Raw genomic sequence first — 24,943 nt, forward strand, 5'->3', positions numbered from 1 at the left:
TAATGAACTATCCTTCTTGACCTTATTTATGTATTTTAACATTTGGTCTTCATGACCATACAGCTATCTATGTATTTCAAGATTTCATAACACAAATCTAGGTCCGTTCACTGTTTTGCTGGTCCACCCACGTGCTCACAGAACATGGTTCGTCTGTGGCCCCCCAGCCACATAAATTGTACAAGTTGGCCAATTGTATTGTTTTTTTTTTCTCCTCTTGCTCGATAACCAGAACATGAGGTACGTACTTCGAACTGGACGACTAGAAACATTATTGTATCTTGTTGCTATCTCACATTATTACAACGCGCTTCGTAGTTGAGACTGTTGTACCATGTAGCACTGTTTCTCGAATGACACACGCTTCTGCGGTGAAGGCAGATTTTTCTTTGGGCTACCGAATTCTTCGGGGGAAAAAAAAAGCATAATCTAAATTGTTTCTGTCCTGAGATTTTGTTCCATCGGTATAAATTTGGTAGGAATCGTGCTACTTTCCATTAATGTAATTTCGAATTTGCAGTTCTGTATCGTGTACTCTCTTACGCAGCAGGCATATACCGCTCAGCAGACGTTTAGCGTTGAGCTCAGATATTATCACATCATATTTCGGCCAGTATGTTGCAAGTCATTAACCACAGATATGATAACGACACATAACTTGTGAGAATAGCTACCTTTTGGTGGAGGAGGAGGGAGTATCGATGCTCTTGAACTGTGAGAAGATGATGACAGTCGTCATGAAAACCGCGAAAGGGACAGAGAGCTCCCAAGAGAACAGAACATCTGCCGTAAGACGTGTGGAAACATCAAAGCTGCAAAATGAATTTTCACTTTGCAGCTGAATGCGCACTGTTATAAAATTCACTATCAGGTTGAAACAGTATACCGTTTCAAGACTCGAATCCGAAAGCTTGCCTTTCGTGAACAATATTTACCATATCAGCTATCCAGGTTTTGCTTCGACACAACACAAAATCTGCCAATACCTCCTCACACATGTTGAACTTCAAGGGCGAAACGTCGGTTATTTTAGTATTTTAGACTTCAAGTATTTTATAAGATGACAAAGGAATACAATCTGATGGACTATAATAACATTCCCTTTTGAAAAGTGTACTCGGTTAGTACTTCTAGAAGAAACAGAGTCGAGGAGAAGCATAGGAGTGGTTTCAACCATAACTTTTCATTCTGCAGAGGAGTCGCGCCGTTATTCCACGATGCGTTCTATTTGGGAGATGAGGACAGGCGAAAAGGGAACTGAGAGAGTGGCTCATAAGTCGTCCCTGGATAAATCAAAGGTGATGAAATAAATAGCCTAACATATTCAGATGATTTTCTCATGCTTTCTGAAAACGGATATCCAGTATATGTTGTTTAAAGATCTTATACATGGCTGCGAAACAGCAACTGTATAATTCAGAACAGGTTAAAAACTCAGCCTACCAGTTGCAAATAAAGGTTTATTATTCCTTGACTATGGTTTCGATATCTATTAAAATATCTTTTTCAGAAGTATTGGCCTTATTTCATTACGTGGTGCCACAATAGATTAGAAGAAGCCCAGTGGCTCTTGTCGTAAACGAAATTGATGAAAAATGAGTTATTGCTGGACATGGCTTTAGATAGCGCCAGATTACATATATCGTACTTCAGAAAGACTACTCAGTGGTAAAAGCCCACAGGTAGAAGCTCTTGTCAGCATATAAATGAAATAGGCGACATAAGATAAATTATTTGAGTAAGTTAGATGTACCTTATGTCAGATTTTAAAGATATTTCAGAAAAAATGTAGCAAATATTTTAAGAAGCTAAATAAAAAAGGTAAGTTGATATTTGGGAGAAATAATTGTTGAGTTCCGGAGAAGAAATACACAAGATGTGAACTGCGTATGGGATTCTAGAAACAGAAGTCGTACGACTGAAGACCCAACATTACATCTGTGGTAAATCTTCAGCAGTTAGATGCGCACTTACAATCGTTTCCATATAAGAGTTCAAAAGTATTCGTCTGACGTGTAGCGGTGACCGTAAATGTCTTCAACCTATTAGCTTTAAAATACAGCCTAATTTAGCAAATAAGAATTTAGTTTGTATTGTGGCTGTGGCGGTAAGAAAATTGGGCTACCAGAAAGTATGTTCTCTGTCGACTGGTCTTGGATGTCAGGCAACCAGAAATGGTCTTTTCTACCGACAGGTCTTAGGAGACAGACTTGAATGGAGACACTGCATCACTACAGTCTGAATATGTGTTCATTCAGTAGATATATCTACGAATTCATACTTATCATAGTTTGACCTAAAAAACAGTTTCATTGTTTCAGTTTCTTTCACGAGTTTAACTGTTTCTAAAAGTAGACTATTATTTTTTCAGTGCCACCAAAGAGGATAATCTTTCTGGATGGAAACGGAGAAACCATACCTCACTACACTGTTGGTCCTTACAACGAAGGATCCACAGTGGAAATTACCTGCATTGCTGTGGGAGGTACGTTGAACTAAGAGACAGCATTAATTCAGAGTTAAAGTTCAAAATTAGTGCAAGAGTGTATTATGCAGATGTGTGTTGAGGATGCCTGCATGTTAATCTATGATAAATCGATGCAAGTGAAACTAGCTGACAACGTTCTTATGACACCAACACGCTAAGGGTCATGTACGAGGTTTAAGTTAAAGTAGCGTTGAAATTGAAATCATTTTTAAAATATATATAAAACAACATACACAAAACCTTTGTTTTGTCTGTGACACATTTCTGAATGATTATGCCCTGAGTACAGGAGAAAGGGGCATCCAAGAATGGCAGAAGTCCCTTAAACAGCATCCTTTCATAAGTTGTGCAGACTGTAACCTAACACAAGTTTCGCTAAGCACATTTTACCATCAAAACAGTAAAACAAGAAACAGCTGACAAATATGGATCTTGAATAATTTTGTTTTACAGAGGGGAAACTTACTGCTGTCCATTTTTGTTCACTCACTTTTATTTAAAACGTGGTGTGATACGTTTGTTGTAAGTTATTATTTTATTGAAGTATATTAGAGTCAGTATTCAAAGAACCGCCTATGTAATGTTTCAGAAGTCACTTATGAAGATGTCCTCCTCACGAATCACCTGTTAAATGAAACAACCAATTAGTATAGCAATAATATTACACTATGTATCGAAACACAGTTCACAAGATGTTTTCCAACGGCTTATGGTGAACCAATGAAGATATTATCATGAGACTGACCGCAGGTCAGGGGATATTCTTGATGTTAAAGCCACATACTTTCTTTAATGCATTCCTGTATTTACATTTTTACTGGGAATCATGAATACTGAGGCAGCTGTGACACAACTTCAGTGGCTAGCTGAATACAGAAACTGGGCGGGAACTACCTGGTCAAGAACTACTGATGAAAACTCCAGATCGTGAAACATGCTGTGGCAGTAGCTGTTACCGTAGCGAACACCAACTTTACCACATAGTAACTTCATTCATACGACTTTTTTTTCCATTATGCGATTGTGTCAACAGTGTCAGTTTCATCTTCTTACACTAATAAACAATTACCAAAGAATAAAAAGAAATTAAGACAGGTGAGATGATCCAAGATCATATCAAGCTGAGGAAAGAGGGGAAGGAAATTGCTGTCGAAGGTACGTTGAACTAAGAGACCGCTTCATTCTAATTTAAAATTCAAAATTAGTGCAAGAGTGTATTATGCAGATGTGCGTTGAGGATGCCTGCATGTTAATTTAGGATAAATCGATCCAACTGAAATTTACTGGCATTTACCTTCAGTGATGTAGCGAAATCTTAAATCTGATATTTGGGCATGAACTTGAACCACTGCCCTCCTGAATGCAACGAGTCCAGTGCCTTACCACTCGGGGAACTTTGCTTCTTGATACAGAACAGCAGCCAGCAGCCCTATCACTTGGGCGTAATCTTGCAAGAATCAATATACCACATACTGCCAATAACAAAACTGTGATATTTTTATACAGGTCGTCTGCTGACTAATTTGACCTTGTGCGGGAACATTTTGCGTCTGACAGATTATTGAAAGGCAATATCGCAGTAATGTATGTGCAGCCAGTTGTTAGTAATAGAGTTGAGGTGTTAGTATACAGTTCACCACCACAACACGTGGTGTGATCCCAGGACAACACACTGCTGAAGAATCGCAGGATAGCGACCTGGCAGGAACACATCTGCAACAAGCTGTCAGCTGCAGAGGTCTCAGACCATCGTTCTGGTGACGAACCGCTGGGAGGTGATCTCCCAACAGCGCGTGCGCAACTCACTACGTATGATAAGAGCTGCGATGTCGCTGTGTAGGTCGGCCACCGCCGCGAGTGACTTGGTGGCAGGACAACACGCTGCTGACGGACCGCTGGGAGGTGATCTCGCACGAGCGCGTGCGCAACAAGCTGCGCCTGCAGCAGCTGTCGCGCCGCCAGCTGCACGCCGTGCTCACCTGTCAGGCCGAGAGCAGCCCGCTGGCCGCGCCCGTCGCCGGCTCCATCACGCTGGACCTCAACCGTGAGTATCCCCACCTTACCTTGCCTCAAACTCATAAATTCCCGTCATTTATACAGTGAAATTTACATGTAATTATTTCTAAGTGCCAGTAATATGAACCCGATCAAATTCAAAGATTACCAAATTTACAACTCACATGGACTGACTTGTCTTGTAGCCAACTGTTTTCATATTTACAGATAGACTTATTCATATGTTGATAGAAGTGTTATTATAAATTTATAAATAATGAACACTAACCTAGCATAACATGTGTTTACTTGGCTTCCAAAATAAAAACAATACCAGTGTGATACAGTCAATTATCTCCCTGCGGTGCCAACTTCAAACTAGGCAAAAACAGTACAATGCCATACTGAAAAAGTACACATATCTGCTGCTGTCAAGGAGTCTTCTAGATACACCTGTCGGTACCGTGTCAAGACCGACATCACTACCGTCCAAGTGCCCATTCCACCTCAGGCTTTTGGTTTTATTCTAGTGTTCTTGACGTCATTCCCATGACGTCGACAGAACCTACGCCAGAATTGTGGCATGTCTCGTGAATCAACTCAATTTTAGTGTCATTTTAAGCTATACTGACAGCCAATTACACAGATAAATCACTGCATCCAAATGACATTTGGTGTTCATTACAAATTTCGTTCACATATAAACTGTATTCATAATATATGGGTTGAACCAGGTCAAAGAGAGTGGTAGGGCTAGGAACGTACAGACACAAAAAAACTAAATAAATACCAAAATAAAAATCAATCAGAATGTTATCCTGAAGGATATCAAACGATTCTGTTTGAACAGAGGTTTCCGAAACTGAATTTTGTATAGAGAAAGCAATAACTAGAGTTGTCAGTGCTTTAATTAATTAATAGTAGTCGACCTCCTGCTCTGAATCAAATAGATCAGTTGCTTCAAAAAGCTTTTAAAAAAAGAACAAAATTAAAGTGAACGGTGTGCGGGATTAGTTGATGGGATCTATGCTCTACGAAACATATTATCTCACTCCGTATAAATGGTTGTTAGATTTGCTATAATATGGATAATTTCTAAAAGAGAAACCTAATAGAAAACTCGGCCCCTTGAAGGAAGGTGATTGAGTAAATACAAAGACAAAGACTACTGTAGAAAGGGACAGATAATTTAAAGCAGTTTTATATAGTGGCCGAAATTGACTGTTATGGTACATCATAATCAAATTTTATTCCACAGAATTTAGATTATGACGAAAAAAGCGGTTTTCATTTATAACAATCGATATGGATTTCACCGAGTGGTTGAAATCGACCTCGAAATTCTGAAAAATTCCGCTAGCCGAACATAATTGTATGATAACACTGTGTTTAACAGTACATATACATTCTATTTACACAAACTGTATTCTAGGAATGTGATCAAAGTGAAGTTCTGACGTTAAAGCATTTACCACATTGCGTACGACAGAATTTGCTATACAAAGTATTATATATGATCACAAATTCGTGGTACTGAGGCGCATTTAACTTTCTGATCCCTTGAAGAAAAAATGCAGATTCTCCACAATGGAGTGATTGATGAAAACTGAATTTTGAGCGGCAGTATTTCTGAAATACTGATGTTTTGAAATTCCTGATGAAGTATCGGAAGCAGCGATCCGCTACATGAAGCTTGACACAATTCTCGCTATCGAACATTAAGCACGCCAACTGACATCCTAAATTCAAACAGTTCACCACTCAAAGAAGCTGAAGGTTAACCAAAGGATCTGAACCTCAAGATTCGGTGAAAAATGTTGTTGTAGGGTTTCAGAAGCAGATGATGGAAAACATTTCGTCTCCTGCTTTTCGGTGATCGACAGGGTTCTCCTGTGAGTCACGTTTTAGTGTTGTAGTACGGATGGAAGTCAAGTGCCTCCGAAAGAAAATTTCGAGAACAACTCTACAACAATTGACTGAAAAACACAGTAGCGTCGACAGTGGTGCTGTCTGCTGAATGTTGTCCCGCTTTTTCTTTCATACGCCTTTAGATCCATTTGGAAGTGTCTCTTGAGCCTGTCTTCAGATCACACTTACTGATTCATACATTGCTTATTGTCACTAAATGACCAGTTGTATGAGGTATCAGATGGAGCTGCATGGGGAGCCCGCTGTCACCAGTAATGCGATTACGTTTATGTAACATTTGAGGAATGTGCCGTGGTGTCGACGACCTTCGAACGTGAATGACATTTCAGGTATGAAAACAACATTTTTGTTGTCTGGAATCAAGGAAGTGAAAATTTAAACAGCTTTTCTGAATATCTTCTTCTTCTTTTTCTCCCTTCGTGGATTAGGTTATTTCACCAATTCCGGTCAACAACGTCTAGCCTTCTCTTACATGGTCTTCCCCTCGTGGTTTGTAGTCAAGAATTAGTTTTGGAAGTCTACTTTCAGGCCTCCTGTCTGCATATTCTACATCTATTTAAATTTATTTGTTTTGTGCATTAAATCAACATGTAATTCATTTCAAATGTCTTCACGTCTGAAGTGATCTTCTCTGAGGCATTTTTGCAGCCTGGATCCTGCTCATATCCTTTTGTGAGGGAATCCACGGTTCACAAGTTCTTCAGAATATCTGAGTCCAATCCACCGATATACTTGCTCCACTTTTGAAGCGGGAGAAGATGGTTGTCTTTCCCTCCTTGATGTATTGGTTGTGATGATAGTAGATGGTACAATGGGGAATGCCGTTTCTAGGATCCCATCTCTCACTGGTTTTTTTTTTACTAAAAGATGATAGTTGTCACTATCCGGCTCAGCATGTAGGCGTACTTCGTACCTGTGTTCATAGGATCCAGACGATGTGAAACCCTGAAGGTCTTTCAGCTGAGTTAGCCTCACCTCGAATTCACCTTTCGCCGCAATAGGTTATAGTGTAAGACAGTTCAAACACACATTGTGTTATCGACCAACCGTGAATTACCTGAGCGATCAAAATGAGGAGGTGGATCCTAAGTTTATGACCTTTCCTACCTCAAGTAGGTAGCATTACTAACGAGACTGGATGTGCTCTATGGGAAAGACGTGAGAAGTAAGTTCTTTTACCATTTTAGGGCTATGTCTCTTTTAAGATCGCCGGCCACTGTTGCTGAGCGGTTCTAGGCGCTTCAGTCTAGAACCGCAGAGCTACTTCGGTCGCAGCTTCGAATTCTGCCTCGGGCATGGGTGTGTGTGATCTCCTTAGGTTATTTAGGTTTAAGTATTTCTAACTCTAGGAGACTGATGGCCTCAGATGTTAAGTCCCATAGTGTTTAGAGCCATTTGAACTTTTAAGATCTGTGAAAGATGATATTGGTTTTGTAAGACGGACAGCTACCGTATCTCTTGTTGCTTTCTTATGTCATACATTGGTCAAACTGTCTGGATCATGGAAGAATGGGGTACAGACAATAAGCGTCAAACATGCTTTACAACAGCCGAGCAGGTTTGCTACTGCAGAAGATCATCCTGCGAAATATAAGTATACAGAGATTCTGGCGTGCACTTCCACCGTTTAGAACAGTGTTATTGAGGAACCAGTTGAAACTAACTAAGCAAGTAATCTTATACGCACAAACGGAGATTATTACCATAATTCTGTTTGGAATGTTGTTCAGTCTCTGACCAGGCAACAGAGGAAGAAATTTACGTAGCCACTGCTACATAAGGTGTAAATTTCCTTACTCAGCGCTCTCTCGTTGCCTCTGTGACTTGAGAATCACGGGATGTTCAGCTGCCGAAATATATGCGGTTGCTAAGGACGTCACCTGTTTCAGTCCCGTAAGTGGTTTGGAGATTTTACCAGGTGTACCGGTATGAAAAGAGCGTTAAGATACAAATGTGTTGATAGGGAACATTTGTTGTGAACGAGCCTTCATTCTTTTTTGTTTGGTAGATATGACATCTGTCAAAGATATTTAGTATGCATCAAGTCATGGAACAAGCATCATCATACGTTTTCATCGTGTTAACAATGTCGAATTTTGTACCAGAGAGTGATGATTTGCAGAAAGCATTAATTTTTATTTTTCATTTGAAAAAAAGTGCTGCAGAGTCGCATCGAATGCTTGTCGAGGCATGTGGTGATCACGTACTGTCAGAAGCAACATGCAAAAGATGGTTTCAACGGTACAGAAATAATGATTATGATCTAAGAAATGAAGAACGCGGAAGACCACCAAAAAAGTTCGAAGACGCCGAATTGCAAGCAATATTGGATGAAGATGATACTTTGAGTCAGTAGCAAATGGCAGCAATGCTAAATGTTGCACAACAAATAATTTATGACCGGTTGAAAGCTATGGGAAAGATCCAAAAGTGTGGGAAGTGGGTGCCACATGAATTGAATGAAAAACAGATGGAAAACCGAAAAACCATTTGTCAAATTTTGCTTCAAAGACATGAAAGAAAATCAATTTTGCATCGAATTGTTACTGGCGATGAAAAATGGATTTATTTTAAGAATCCTAAACGGGAAAAGTCATGGGTTAATCCGGGACAACCATCAATATCGAGTGCAAAACCATGTCGATTCGGCAAGAAGACAATGTTCTGTGTTTGGTGGGATCAGAAAGGTGTGGTGTATCATGAGCTTCTAAAACCTGTTGAAACTGTGAATACTAATCGCTACAGACAACAAATGATCAATTTGAACTATGCATTGGTCAAAAAGAGACCAGAATGGGCCAGAAGACATGGCAAAGTAATTTTTTTACACGACAAAGCAACTGCACACAAAGCAAAACTGGTTCAGGATACAATCAAAACACTTGGCTGGGAGCTGCTACCCCAGCCGCCGTATTCACCAGACTTGGCCCCTTTCGACTACCATTTGTTTTCATCAATCGGACACACATTGGCTGAAGAACACTTCGATTCCTAAGAAGAAGTCGAAAATTAGGTGTCAGATTGGTTTGCTTCAAAAGACGAACATTTCTATTGGCGTAGTGTCCACAAAATGACAGAAAGGTGGTCAAAATGTATAGAAAGCAATGGTCAGTACTTTGAATAAAATGTTTTTACTTTTCAATTCAAAATTAGTGTTTCATTTTCACAAAAAAAAACGCTCATTTCATAAAGGTACACCTGGTATGCACCAGGAGGAATTTCAATTTCACGTGGCTTATTGTTGTTGTTGTTGTTAGGATTTGAGCCTGTTTTCGCTTCGTGGTTAGCAACACCTAATACATAGCGATAGAATGCCTGATAAAGAATGAGGTTTTCTAGAAAGATAATGCTCCTTACTAAATGGCTACAGATTTCAGGACAATAGCCTCGTCGAACCTAGTTAAGAATTTTCTGACTGAAAAAAAAAAACTTATAAACTTTCTGTTAAATTTTGAAAAACGGTAGATTACAATTTATGCTGTAGTTATGAAGTCTAATTGCTATATACATGAGAAGGTGAAAACGTCAATACACGTTATGTATAAAGTCTATACAGCTATGAACTGGATAAGCTGATCAACAATCTTTAAATAGCCTTTTCTGAATAACACCTGAATCCAAATTGCACTCCGAATGAAGATTCACTATCAGAGTACAGGATGCCATAAAACAAAGAGACTGGTACAGTAAAACTACAGGTACATGTGAACTGTTTAACAATTCCCGAAACCTGGTGCCAGAATACACAGGGAAAAGAAAACTTCACGCACTTGCACTTCGCAGGGCGATTCTTCACATACTAGCAGCACAAAAATGCCTTTCACATAATTTCGTGCAGTGCATATTTCCGGCAGTAAATGGACGTTAAAGATTGGCAGCCTGGCAACACTGTAATCACATTTACGGTAACTACCTCTATTAGCAGTCGACAGTTCTTTGCAGTTGGTGTAGTGGATAAGTTCTATTTAGCTTGCAGGATGTCGAGGGCTCGATTCTGGGACGAGGCGTGTTTGTTTTCTTTGCTAAATATACTCGCGTAGTATCTGGCGTCTTAATCGTCACACAGCCATCTGCAAAACATTTGCACTTACGTACTACAACATAGAAATTGAAGTACAGTCGTTTTCATTAGTCAGCTGTTAAAGAACCCTTTCGCACGTCATCGATGCGAATTGTTTCCCACCACTGCATCTCCTAGATTACGAACCTGCTTTCTGTTATCCACCCCCCACGGACCCATCGATTGTTAACCACTATCATTCTTGCCACGTTCAGGTCCATTACATTTTGATCAAACCATACGTGAGAAATTATGCTCGAAACATACTCCGAAAATAATTTCCTAACTCGTTTGCCATCTGATAGTCTTATCCCCATGTAAACACTAATTATGCCTTGCAACATTGAGTGTGATCAGCGCGTGCTGTGTAGTAAGTATCTCCATGCGTTGCCTTATTATTGTTATTATTGTCATCAACGATGGAAATATGGGAACAGCACGTCCATTGCCGTTACAAAAAGGGTGTAAATGTCGGATACGAGTGGCTTATGAAACGTTGTATAATACAGTATTATATGGCACGACAAAACTGACAAACAGAAACAAATACTCCTCGAACCAGAATCAAACCCTCTATCTCCTGCAAGCTTACCCAAAACGCTATCCACTGTACCAACTACACGGCTCTGCTGCTGTACGCTGACAGAAGTAGTTACCGACATGCGATTACAGTGCTGTTTACTGCCGGAAATATGAGCAGGACGAAATTTTGTGAGAGGCGTTCTTGTATTGCTAGTAAGTAAGCAATCGCTCTGCGAAATCCGAGTACGCCACTTTTTTTTCTTCACACTGTATATATAAAAGGAAAATAACTTAAGATTACATCAGTAATATTTATTACTCTTAGATTTTAAGACTGTAGTTCTTTATCAAGTGAATTAATTCTTGAGCTAGTTTCATGACATAAAGACGTTGACGGAAATGAACTGCAATACTACAGTTGGGTTTGCAGGACAATGTAACCACTACAAACAGTCCAATTTCCTGTTATTTGGCAAACTGTCTAAGCTAGTGGTTGTCAAATTTGCGGCCGGGGTCAAGTATCCTTGTGGCCCACAGTTCTCAGCGGTAATTTGCAATAATAAACCTCTAACAACAAGTAGAAGAATCCATAATGTCAAATAACGTTAAGAGGGTCTTGAGAGTGTCTTTTCCTGCTCAGCAACGAAAATATTTAGAGGAGCATTAACATTTTAAGACGTGCTTAATATTGATTGACGTTGGTGATGTGTGTCGCGAGCTAAGTAGAGTTGTCCGCCTATCTCAGGGGTAGAGCGCACGTTCTGTTTCGTTATTCCACCTGGGACTCTTGACACTGCAGGGTTAGAGAACGTGAGAAGGTGAATGTTTTATTGTTTGTCTTCTGTCAACTCACGATCGTGCGAGTCTCGAACCGATCGGTTGCTGTGATATAAATTTCAAACGGGAATAAGACGGATTTGTGAATTCACATTATAGAGATGGTACATATTTGTAGCAAAAATTGGAAATCTGAGATAATGACTATGGGATCAAACTACTGAGGTCGTTGATCCCTAAGCTTACGCACTACTTGATGTAACTTAAACTAACTTACGCTAAGGACAACACACACAGCAATGCCCGAGGTAGAACTCGAACCTCCGACGGGGGGAGCCGCTCATTTGTAGCACACAATATGAAATTAAATAACGCAATGAGTAGAAGAAAGATCATGTTCGAAACATTTACTAAGCATTTGTGATCGTGTCCCACATGGCATAATGTATTTAAATGTAACTACAGTTACTATTGTAAATCAATAAATCATCCGCTCACAGACAATATCACACTTCGTAGGGTAATTACACGTTCAGAAATTTTTAGTTACTGAGGATAGCAGCAGTCTGAAACAGAATTGTCGATACGGATAGTTCCGGATGCTGCCAACTTTCAACCTACAACACCTACGAACAAGTGGACAACTTATCGCATCCTTACTGTACTTAGTCTGTAGGGGTATCTCAAAATACTAATTTATGCAGGCTACCGGTTACTAACAAGGTAGGTACGTTTGCAACCCGAGGCACCTTCCTACAAATTCAGTACTCTCTCTTCGCTAAAAACGTTTGACGACAACTGGTTTCAATGCTGTTTGTTAGAAACTGCCGGCATCGAATGATCAACATCTTGAATCGTCCATCTGGATGTCGAGTGCAACTCTCTGGCTCAGCGCACGTGATGTGTGGTTAATTCCACCTGGAACTCTTGCCAGACGACTGTTGGCTCGTTGATGTTCACGGAAATGTATTATATTGCGAATATTAACTGAGTCTTGAACATTCCAGGGTGCTTCGCGCTCTATATCTGCATCTACACACAAATGAAAACTTTGCAAATTCACGCTTACGTGCTTGTCAGAGGTTTCCCAGAATAACTTTCAGACTATTTCTTGCCCTTACCGCTCTCAATCATCACATGGAAAAAATGAGCAACTAAATCTCTTCGCCCGAGCTCGGATTTCTGTTATGATAATCGTTTCTCCCCATGTAGGTGGGAGTCAACTAAATATTTTGCATTCAGAGCAGAAAACTGGTGTTTCAAATTTCGTGGAGAGATCTCGCTGCTACGCAAGACGCCTTTGTTGTAATTTTTCTGTGGCTGACGCACTTCTAGTGAATCAAGAATTGGAAGCCTATTGGAATAAGTCTCCCAGAGCTTTTTTTTCTGGTTTTCACGAACTTTTAGAACACCGCCCATTCCTAACACTGATGTTTTACTATTTTGTAGCCTGACAAGTTTCAGTGCATACACATTTTAAATATTCTGGACAAAGCATAAATTAAAATTCAAAATCAGTTTTATAACATTAGTATAAAACATTAGTTACACACAGCAGGTATTTTAAGACAAAATTTAAAAATATTAAGAAGTTGGGGTTTAAGTTGGTACGTCGCAAGTATGGCATGTGCTCCCATGAATATTGCCGTACGATCGAAATCTTTTTTGTTGTAGCTCTGAAGTGAGTGAAAGGACTATTTTACAGCAAGCTTTATAGCATATTTCCGAGATAGTTTCAGTTGTAAATGACAACTGATGTAAGGAAGTTTCGTGAAAAGAAAAATCGCAGATATCTGTCGAATTTTTCACTGTAATTTATTTACACAACAATCTGTTATTTGATTATCTACGTATCAATAATTAACAAGTAAATCCGTTTCTCTATTAACAAAGCGACAATAAGAATGGCCGGCCGCGGTGGTCTAGCGGTTCTGGCGCTGCAGTCCGGAACCGCGGGACTGCTACGGTCGCAGGTTGGAATCCTGCCTCGGGCATGGGTGTGTGTGATGTCCTTAGGTTAGTTAGGTTTAAGTAGTTCTAAGTTCTAGGGGACTGATGACCTAAGATGTTAAGTCCCATAGTGCTCAGAGCCATTTGAACCATTTGAACCAATAAGAATGACATTACAAAAGCATTAACTATGCTCATTTGCCCTCACAGGCGGATAAGAGCACACAGTCAGTCGATCAAGAGTTCTTAATTGAAACTCTTCGGCAATGGTCATAGTGTTATCGTCATGAACCTTCATATTCCCTACAGTTAAAGTACCATCATTCTTCACAGTTACCGTACTGTATCAAGTCGTCTGTAAAATTACATCAGCACCCCGGGAAAACGCAATTTTCGGGGGGATTAGTTTTCTGAGGAGCTATGAGCTGTTTCTCTCCTGCAGAACGAGCTTTTTTCTGTTCTCGTAAATCCTGTATTTTTTCCTCTCATCTATTGTTCTTTTCCTGCTTAACCCCCTGATTTTTATCACGAGCTTTTCTTACCGCTGGCAGGATCTACGATTTTTGGGCCCTCCGCTACTTTCCGTCAAGTGACTATTCTAACAGACAACATATCAGGAATGGACGTGTGTTCTAGCACACCGCAGCACTCATTACTATCACTGCTTTAAACAAAAAGTCCTGGATGAATATTCTTCGCTGGACACTTGTCTCCGTTCTTGTTTTACCCAACTATCCGAACTGCAGCTTTGTTGTGGGTGTCGCATTGTCCTGCTGAAATTGTCCAAGTCCGTCGAAATGTACAATTTACATCAATGGATGCAGGTGATCAGGCATAATGCTTACGTACGTGCCACCTGCCAGAGCCGTATCTTTAAGTATTAGGAGTCCCATATCACTTCAACAGCAGACGCGACGTACTGTTAAGGAGCCTCCACTAGCGTGAACAGTCCACTGTTGACACGCAGGGTCCATGGATTTATGAGGTTGACTCCATCCCCGTACACGTCCACCCGCTCGATACAATTTGAAACGAAAGCCGTCCGACCAGGCTACATGTTTCCAGTCATCAACAGTCCATCGTCGGTGTTGACGGGACCAGGCGAGGCGTAAAGCTTTCTGTCGTGCACTAATAAAAGATACACGAGTGGGATTTCGGCTCCGAAAGAACATATAGATGATGTTTCGTTGAACAGTTCGCATGCTGACACTTGATGGATCAGCATTGAAATATGCAGCAAGTTGCGGAAGGGTTGAACTTCACTCACGCTGAACGATTTTCTTCAGTCGTCTTTGGTTCCGTTCTTGCAGAATCTTTTTCCGGCCGCAGCGATGTCGGAGATTTGATGTTTTACCATATTCCTGGAATTCGTGGTACGCTCGTCAAATGGTCGTACAGCAAATCCGCACTCCATCCCCACCTCGGAGATGCTGTGTCCTACCACTCGAGCGCCGACTATAACAGCACGTACAAACTCACTTAAATATTGATAACTTGCCATTGTGGCAGCAGTAATCGATCTAATAACTGCACCCGACACTTGTTGTCTTAGATAGGCGTTGCCGACCGTCGCGCCGTATTCTGCCTGTTTACATCTCTCTGTATTTGAATACGCATGCCTGTACCAGTTTCTTCGGCGCTTCATAGTGTAAAAAAAAATGTTGACTTACAACTCTGGACAAGAAATGTAAGTATGCCCACTCTTCGACAATATGTCATCTGAACCGAAATTCACTTAGCATTACGATGTCGTACGTTAAATAGTATTCTGTTGAAGATGGTACTTCAGTGAATCCGCCTGTCAGCACGTCGCTTCAGGGATTCGCGACGGCCCCAGATGGATTCCTTCGATGGATTAACAGCGAGGACAGTGTGACGGCTAGGCTGCATATTGTTTGTAAACGGTTTTCGATACCCGACTATAGTATGTCTGTAAAGTCAAGAGCGAGCAACGCTTTTGATGGGGGAAGTGGCCTTTCCCGGAAGAACCCTGCCACTGGCCTACAGGGCAATCCAAAATCAGTTGCCCGTTACCTGTCCAGGGGTGTAGTTCGGCGTGCAGTGATATACGTGTTTTCTGTTCGTGGGATCTTAGTTGCCAATCTCAGTCAGTTAACTTTGTGTACTCACTGATATACATCAGTATCCGGAAGTGATGGATAATCGCCCTGAATTACAAGAAAATGTGCAGAGTACGAAGAAGAGGAGATATTTGCGGAGAACGAGCGTTTGATTGTCTCTAACGTTATTACAGCGTGTGTTAAGGAGGCTACACAAAAGGAACTGTTGGCTAATATTACCAGCCCCAATCGTTTATGCAAACGGCAGCCTCGCCACAATAGGACGCATAAGGAAGGAACGCGGAAACAAGGCTCATGGTTTACTGGAATCGTCTCGAAGGAAAACTAATAATTTAGGGAGGAAATCCATCGTTATAGACAGTTTCACAAAATGGGTCATTCGACAAACGATGGAGTACTTTTACATAAAACAAAAAATAGTGCCCACATTGCGGAAATTACCTACTGGCGTGAAACAAAAAATACATTTTCTTTGGAGAAAGATGTTTTACACAAGACATTGCGTGAAATGGGATTTACCTGGAAATACTTTTCAGACAGGTTTACGAAGACAGTGACAAAAAAAGCAGTGCGAATCGAACTAATATAACACACGAAATTATAAAACACTCTTCGTGTTGCAAGAATTGTTAAGTGTCAATGCAGCCCTTCAAAGAAAACTACTACCTTTTAGTAGAAGCACAAAGTAAGAACAAGCCTTATATTCTACAGACTGATTGCACTATATCTGGTTCGTCTTACGAATAGAGGAACATGCATTCATATGAATAGGTATTTGGTTCTATGTTACCAAAAAATAGTGCCCACATTGCGGAAATTACCTACTGGCGTGAAACAAAAAATACATTTTCTTTGGAGAAAGATGTTTTACACAAGACATTGCGTGAAATGGGATTTACCTGGAAATACTTTTCAGACAGGTTTACGAAGACAGTGACAAAAAAAGCAGTGCGAATCGAACTAATATAACACACGAAATTATAAAACACTCTTCGTGTTGCAAGAATTGTTAAGTGTCAATGCAGCCCTTCAAAGAAAACTACTACCTTTTAGTAGAAGCACAAAGTAAGAACAAGCCTTATATTCTACAGACTGATTGCACTATATCTGGTTCGTCTTACGAATAGAGGAACATGCATTCATATGAATAGGTATTTGGTTCTATGTTACCAAAAAATAGTGCCCACATTGCGGAAATTACCTACTGGCGTGAAACAAAAAATACATTTTCTTTGGAGAAAGATGTTTTACACAAGACATTGCGTGAAATGGGATTTACCTGGAAATACTTTTCAGACAGGTTTACGAAGACAGTGACAAAAAAAAGCAGTGCGAATCGAACTAATATAACACACGAAATTATAAAACACTCTTCGTGTTGCAAGAATTGTTAAGTGTCAATGCAGCCCTTCAAAGAAAACTACTACCTTTTAGTAGAAGCACAAAGTAAGAACAAGCCTTATATTCTACAGACTGATTGCACTATATCTGGTTCGTCTTACGAATAGAGGAACATGCATTCATATGAATAGGTATTTGGTTCTATGTTTGTAGTAGAATCCTGACTTACGTTCTTATGTTAATATTATTTACTCTAAAAAGTTTTGTTTCGAAGAAGCTACCGTCTTTTGTTTTCCTTATACTCTTAACGCATTTGTCTAAAAATAAACGCAGCCGGGACGTATCTGCACACAGCGTCGCCACAGATTTAAAGCGCGCCTCGCGGAAGGACCGGCACTACGTTGTGAAACAGCCTGTAGAAGCGCCCTGTGACGTAGCAGGGTAGGCAGAGTGGAGACTCGCGCGCTCGCTCCTCATTTTACCGACAGACTATAGGTGAATACGGGATGGTACCCACGTTCCGTGTCAGCTATGCATTCGCACACTTACACGTGGATTAGCACTTGACAAGGAGATGGGGTCATTAATTCCGTCGCAGGGGAAGAGGTGGTGACAGGACGGATACTTGTGATAATTTCAGAAAAAAGGACGAGGCAGTACTCGAACGAGACATAGGGCTATGTGACAGTAGCTTTTCAACAGAATTTCGTCGTAATTACAGTAACACGTTCCAAATGATGTAATAGGAAGCTGTTGAAAGTTCGCACTATTCGATTCCATTTCGTTCAGCGGACAGCTGACTACTGGCTAGCCACGCCGGCGCAGCGACCAGCGGTGGATTGCGCGGTCGTGTGTCTGGCTCGGTGGTCGTTTTGTAGCCGCGCGGACCGGTCCTGCTTGGAGGGCTGCCCGCCTCCCCGCCTGCCTGTTACTGCTGTCGTGTGGCGGCCACGCGACCGCCACGCTGCCGGCCACGGCCTGGTCTGGTCTGGCCTGGCGCCACGCCCACCGCCCGTGCGTGTGTGTGTGTGTGAGAGAGAGAGAGAGAGAGAGAGAGAGAGAGAGAGAGCGTGCCACAGCTCCACCCACGGCCCGGCACACTCCTTGCTTGCGACTTAAGCCGTCGGCACACGGACCGTGCATCCGAACGTTGAGCGTTGAGAGTGCCGAGTTTCTGACGTCATAGCGTGGAAAAGCACGTTCGGGAGTCTTTCCGAACGTGCAGAGCAATATCTGGCATGTCAGATATTCTGAACGTGCGTCTGAGCGTTGACCAATGATATGGCACAACGCCACATACGTCACACACACGCCGTCTGCTTTCAGTACAGAGTTGTGGGGCGCCATATTGGCATTCATTTCAAGCTTATACGCACATATGCCGTTTCTGAGCACCAGCAAATTGAGAATCACTGGAAAACCCGTTGTTAACTGTGTGATTAGTTCCAACAAAATAATGAGAAACATCATATTCGTGGCAAAAGAATTTTTGTAACTTGCGTATTATGAGAGTAGGCTATTTGAAGGCAGCCACACACTGAAGATCCGCCGAAAACGCGTTGTTCTCGGTACAGTTTGTTATAATTAAATTTCAATTAGTAACGTAGCCACGATTAAGGTTTCCAGTAAGGGTAAGATAATATAATTAGGTGCTAAAGCTGTGATGTTGGTTTAGGGTAGTGAGCAGCGTCACTGTCACCTAACAGATGTTTGATAGGACGCTGGTTCGCATATTGACATTGCTAATTTTTTTTCCTAACTTTGGCGTTTTTATTAGGTTCTGATACTTTATTATTAGTTTAATACAAGTATATACTATAATATGTGAAGTTATGCAAATATAAGTTCACCTGTTTTTGAGGGGTGACTGTTCGATTGGCTTAATCTACAAGAAAGCTTGCGCTACTTGTATAAAGATATTTTGCTCCTTTTTCTTTTACGCTTCGTAATTCACATGTTGCAAAGTTTCTGTTACTGGGCAGGCACAGTGACCAAGTAAGACTGACCTTGGGGTTTTACTAAAATGTGGGAATGATGAAACAATGTTTATCTTATGCAGAGAAGTATTCCAAATTTGTACCGCACTGTTTGTAATGGAACTTTTATAAGCCTGTGTCCTTATTTATTGGACATGGTACTTTCCTTTTCGTGGACGATGGAGGAAATGTGCGTTTTAATAGAGATAAGGCGGGAATCTTACGCTCGCCCGTTGAGTAAACAGTGTGATTTACGAACTAGAAACATTCCTCAACTGCCGCTGGAGTGCATTGCGATCGCGTATACCACGTTGGGGCCCACTTACCGTATGCACAAGTCGCATCGTTCCTGAGCGTTCAGCACCACGTTGAACTTGGCACGCTCACCGTTAATGTTCAACAGCACGGTCCATGTGCTGACGGCTTCACGAAGCCTCCAGTGGCGTGCGAGAACCAGTCCGGGCTTACTGTCATACTATGCTGTTTGTTATCACTGTTCGGAAAGAGGCTACGGAAATGCAGAGCAGGTTCACTACTGCCAACAGCATTGGACCAGCATGCAAATGTGGACGCATGGATCGGTTTTGATTGGGAGTCGGGAGGCGGGTGGGGGGGGGGGGGGGAGCGGAGAGGACGAGTGGGGGGAGGCGATTAGAGTTTGTTACTATTTTTGCCTCCTCACCCTGCTAAAAAATGAAGCTCCCCACTTCACAAATCTTAATTTGACTCAGGTAGGGTCAGTTTCAATAACAATAAAACATATAAAATATATCAAATGTTAATAATAAAACATTTAACTATCACAAAATATAAAATATATTCGAATATAATAATAATTGTAAAATACTGATAGTAACATTAAGTTGCTTACACTAATGAATGGATATTGCTTTACCATAACGCCGAAGAAACAGTATTTGGAAAGCATATGTCAAAAAGTTAGAGTAGTGGGCTACACGTGGTACGGAATTTACGAACTACAATTGCATCTGACTCTCATAACTTTGATAACGCCGTAATTTGAACAGTGTAAAGTCGTTCTATCATATTTCGTTAAGGACAACGATCGTAAACTCTTGTTGGTAGCCTATAGCTATACGAGAGCGGAAGTGACGGGAATGCGGTTTCTTCTTATCATTTCTTCATACCAGTAAGACTGCGTCTCCAGGACCTGGTTGGTCCATCGGTACCGACCGACGGCCGTCTCATCCTCTGCCAATGGCATCACTGAATGCTGTAGGAATGGGCGTTGTCAGCATAACACTCTAACCGTTGTCACTTGTCGTGACCTGGAGCGGCTTCTCGTCAGTGAAATAGCTCCTCAGTTGGCATCACGAGGCTGAGTGCACACTGTACCACTCCTCTCACCGAGGAAAAGTCCCTGTCGGTATCGGATAGCGAATTCGGATCCTCTACATCTGCAGGCAGGGGTCGAGGCTATGGATGTGTATGAAGTACCACTCGGCTGTGCCCCTCTGACTTCAGAATGCCCTAGCTGAGGGACTAGGGTTGTAAGCGTGCTTTCTGTGTGTAAGCTTGTGTTTAGTGTTTTATGTATGTGTTATTACTCTCTAAAGAGGAGTGTGAGGGTTAATTTTGGGCGTTTGTGAGCACAGTAATTCATTAATTTTTGTAAGGGGACGTTACATATGGGCGCTACGTGGCGTTACCAATAAAAAAACCTAAACAGCGTACTTACAACTTGCCTGCTGCATTTTCCAACATTGTAACGATTTACATTTTACATTATATGGATTGTATCCTCATCATTGAACACGAATCGTGAAAGGAAATTATTTTCCATCTCCACACTCATGAATTCAGAAAATTCTACGTGTTGTTGTTTATCGCCGTCAAGAATGATTTTTAACAACTGAATCCTCTACGGCTTGAAGCACAAACACCGCTCCACACCAGACAGGTACATAAGGAATGACTTACAATCAACTTGTTTGACAAGTAGACTTCAGTGAACTACGTGTAAAAACCCCTGAACGAGCACGCGGTGGCTACTTGAGGATTTCCGCCTACATAAATAACCTTGCGTCGTTGAGTGTTTTGAGGTGCGGGAGTTACAGTCCCGTACTCCAGATGAAAATCATGCGTCACAGATGTAACTAAATTTCGCATATTAAAATTAAGAACAAGAAAAGCCTATTGTTGCTGTTTTAGAACATCTCTACTGTGTGATGCCGTAACGTTTGTGTTTTTCATACAGTAAGGGCGTGAGACGCCGCTGATTGTGATCCGTCCGGCGGACGAGGACGTTAAGGTCAGCGGCCTCCTTTGCGTTATTCGAGAGGAGTAGGCAATGTGCCGTCGCCATGTTTCACGCTCTCCCTCCTCTTATACTCGTAAAACACAAACATGACACTACACTACACAAACGCTATTACCTTCACCTTTCGCAAACAGAATTTGGCATTGCGCCTAAGTAGGCTTGCCCTTGTGTTCTCCCAGCCTGCAATGCCACAGCACTTTACTGTTGTCCCAATTTCTCTCTTTATTCTTGTGGAAGAGGCAGACATGTGAAGTGGGATGAAAATTTTTGAAGCACGCTGCAGTTTTACAGTTTTTATGCCGCTGTTGCTCTTGCATCAGAGACGTAAGTGTGGTACGGACCTGTTTCAGAGAAGCTTATTAGAAATTTTTAATCATAATTAGTAAATAATATGGAACTAGTCAAACTCAGCCACTTTATTTATGATTCCACAGCCGTTAGAAATTTGTTAAAGTTTAATACTATGGTATCCTTGAACACTAAGCTCTTACCAGGATTTAGGTTTGCAGCTTGTTGACATTAAATGAAAATGACCCCTAAGAGATAAAGAAATCCGATGTAAACTACAAGTAATTTTTAATTTTTGGCAGAGCTTACTGCCATGGTGGGATCTCAGTGTTAAACTTAAAGAGGGTAGTGACACCATTGTCGTTCGGTAATTTATTCTTCCATGGGTCTTACTTGCTAGTCTATCCAATGATGACACCACTAGAAGTACCGAAGTACCGTAATAAATCAGTATCAAATTGAGGAGAATTAAACAAGAAATAGGGAGGAGGAGGAAGAGATTAGTGTTTAACATCCTGTCAACAACAAGGTCATTAGAGGTTGAGCGCAAATTCGGATAAGCGAAAGATGGAGACGGAAAGCGGCCGTGCCCTTTTGAAGGAACCATCCCGCCATTTGTCTTAAGCTACTTATGAATATCGACGAAAATCTAAACCAGGATGGCCAAACGCAGGTTTGAGCCATCGTCCTGCCAAATCCGAGTCCAGTGTGCTAACCACAGCGCCACACCACCCTGCCGATCAAGAAATAGATACAAATAATGACCACAGTTTCATAATGAATAGACAAAGAGGAACAACATTAAAATATATCCATAACGGTTTTATTGTCTTCTGGTGAAAACAATTCTTAAATCTCACACATCTGTCCATATTTGTACGTACAGTGAAAATGGATCTATTCTCATAGACAAAAGTATCAGAACGACATGAGTTGCGTTTAACCTGATTTGCATGCATTCCACTTAACGTACCTGTTTTGCAATGATTAGAATTTGATTTAACTAACTGTGTCACATAATTCATTCCAGTAATCTTTATGCAAAATTAAATATTACAGTTTTGAACATGCCTGATACACACAAGGGAACCTCCCCATCGCACCCCCCTCAGATTTAGTTATAAGTGGGTACAGTGGATAGGCCTTGAAAAACTGAACACAGATCAATCGAGAAAACAGGAAGAAGTTATGTGCAACTATGGAAAAAAAAGCAAAATATAGAAACTGAGTAGACCATGTGCAAGATGAGCAACATAAGGCAACTGTAAGCTCTGGAGCGAAGTGGTCCTGTGGTTAGCGTGAACAGCTACAGAGCGAAAGGTCCTTGGTTCAAGTCTTTCCTCGTGTGAAAATTTTAATTCTTTATTTTCAGACAATTACTATCCGTCCCTCCGATGCGAAGTAACTGCGCCGTAATATGGGGACGCTACACCTAAACAAGAAAACCTAAATCGGGCAAGGTAGAAGAATCTTTTTACCCATTCGCCAAGTTAGGTGGGCCGACAACATATTCCTGTCATGTGACGCACATGCCGTCACCAGTGTCGTATATAACATATCAGACGTGTTTTCCTTTGGAGGAATCGGTTGACCTATGACCTCGCGATCAAATGTTTTCGGTTGCCATTGGATAGGCACGTCCTTTCGTCTACTAATCGCAAGGTTTTGCGGTGCTGTCGCAAAACACATACACTAAACTTCTTACAGTGAACAGAGACGTCAATGAACGAACGGACAGATCATAACTTTGCGAAAATAAAGAAAGTAAATTTCTCATGTGAGGGGAGATTCCAACCAAGAACCTCTCGTTCCGCAGCTGCTCACGCTACCCACAGGATCACGGCGCTCCTGAGCTCACAGCTCCTTAATGTTGCCTATCTTGCGCATGTACTACTCAGTTTGTATATTTTGCCTTTTTTTCATAGTTGCACATAACTTCTTCCTGTTTTCTCGATTGATCTGTGTTCAGTTTTTCAAGGCCTATCCACTGTGCCAACTTATAAGTAAATATGAGGGGGGTGCGATGGGGAGGTTCCCTTGTCAGCAACCGTATACTAGAATAAAATTTTCTCTCTGCAGCGGAGTGTGCACTGATATGAAACTTCCTGGCAAATTAAAACTTTGTGCCGCACCGAGACTCGATCTCGGGATCTTTGCCTTTTGCGGGAAAGCGCTCTACCATCTGAGCTACCCAAGCTATTTGGCTATGCTCAAGTCAAAAGTAAAATAAAACGTTCTAGCCTTTGCCAAATGTGCCCAGCTGGGAATAACATCATTCTGATGTTGTTTCCAGCTGGGCACACATGGCAAAGGCTAGACAGTTTTATTTCACTTTCGAATTGAACGTAGGTGTTCCAAATTCTGAGTACTGCTTCTTAGCTGTGTTATTTTGCGATTTAGCAATATTTCATTCTGATGAAGACAGCCTTGGTAAATGTCGAAACCTAGGTCAATGCGTCTGATGCTTGTGCAACCGATTAGCTGTTTAATCCTATGTCGAAAATTAAATATTTTTATGACCTAGATAATTTGAGACAACATCTTGACAATTCAAAGTAAGTGGTTTTGTCCTACAAAAGGTTTTCCTACACCATTGTAAGGTCGTTTCCGATACGAGTAATTTGTCATACAGTATGTTGAACTAATCGGTTAAAAGGAACGCGATTAACAGAAGCAAGCGTCCTACGGAACTCTCAAAATTAACTTCATATCACCAGTAATTTCTCTATACGCATGACTGAGCAATTATTTGTCCACATGTTTGTACTTTAAACGATTCGACGAACTTTTCTTTCTGTAACTATATTGAAATCAAGCAAAAAATGGCTCTCATCACTATGGGACTTAACATCGATCGTCAGCAGTCCCCTAGAACTTAGAACTACTTAAACCTAACTAACCTAAGGACAGCACACAACACCCAGTCATCACGAGGCAGAGAAAATCCCTGACCCCGCCGGGAATCGAACCCGGGAACCCGGGCGTGGGAAGCGAGAACGCTACCGCACGACCACGAGTTGCGGACGAAATCAAGCACCTATAGCCACTGTAACCAAGCAAAGTTTTCGGTCATGACCAAAATTCGATCACACAAATATTCGTGACTGGTGACCAGGAGTAAAGAATGTGAAATATCGAAGTTTTAACGAGTATCAGTCAGCAAATCCGAACTTGATAATTTGTTTCCCTTACCTGGATTCCTGTCAAGACCATTATTCGATGTTAATTAAACACGGAAAACGTTTAATATAATTT

At 41.2% G+C, this 24,943-nt stretch overlaps 1 protein-coding gene across 1 annotated transcript in view; it reads left to right on the forward strand.

The window, feature by feature from the left end:
* The window catches only part of LOC126481897 (nephrin-like), a gene marked incomplete at its 3' end in the record, with an annotated part of 714,415 nt that overhangs the window by 507,114 nt on the left and 182,358 nt on the right, over positions 1 to 24,943 (forward strand). The window contains exons 4-5 of the mRNA XM_050105855.1: positions 2,372 to 2,485; positions 4,329 to 4,532. Of these exons, the coding sequence (XP_049961812.1) occupies positions 2,372 to 2,485; positions 4,329 to 4,532 (318 nt within the window). The remainder of the gene's footprint in view (positions 1 to 2,371; positions 2,486 to 4,328; positions 4,533 to 24,943) is intronic.

The sequence above is a fragment of the Schistocerca serialis genome, chromosome 5, assembly GCF_023864345.2.
Source record: "Schistocerca serialis cubense isolate TAMUIC-IGC-003099 chromosome 5, iqSchSeri2.2, whole genome shotgun sequence".
NCBI classification, from domain to species: Eukaryota; Metazoa; Arthropoda; class Insecta; order Orthoptera; family Acrididae; genus Schistocerca; species Schistocerca serialis.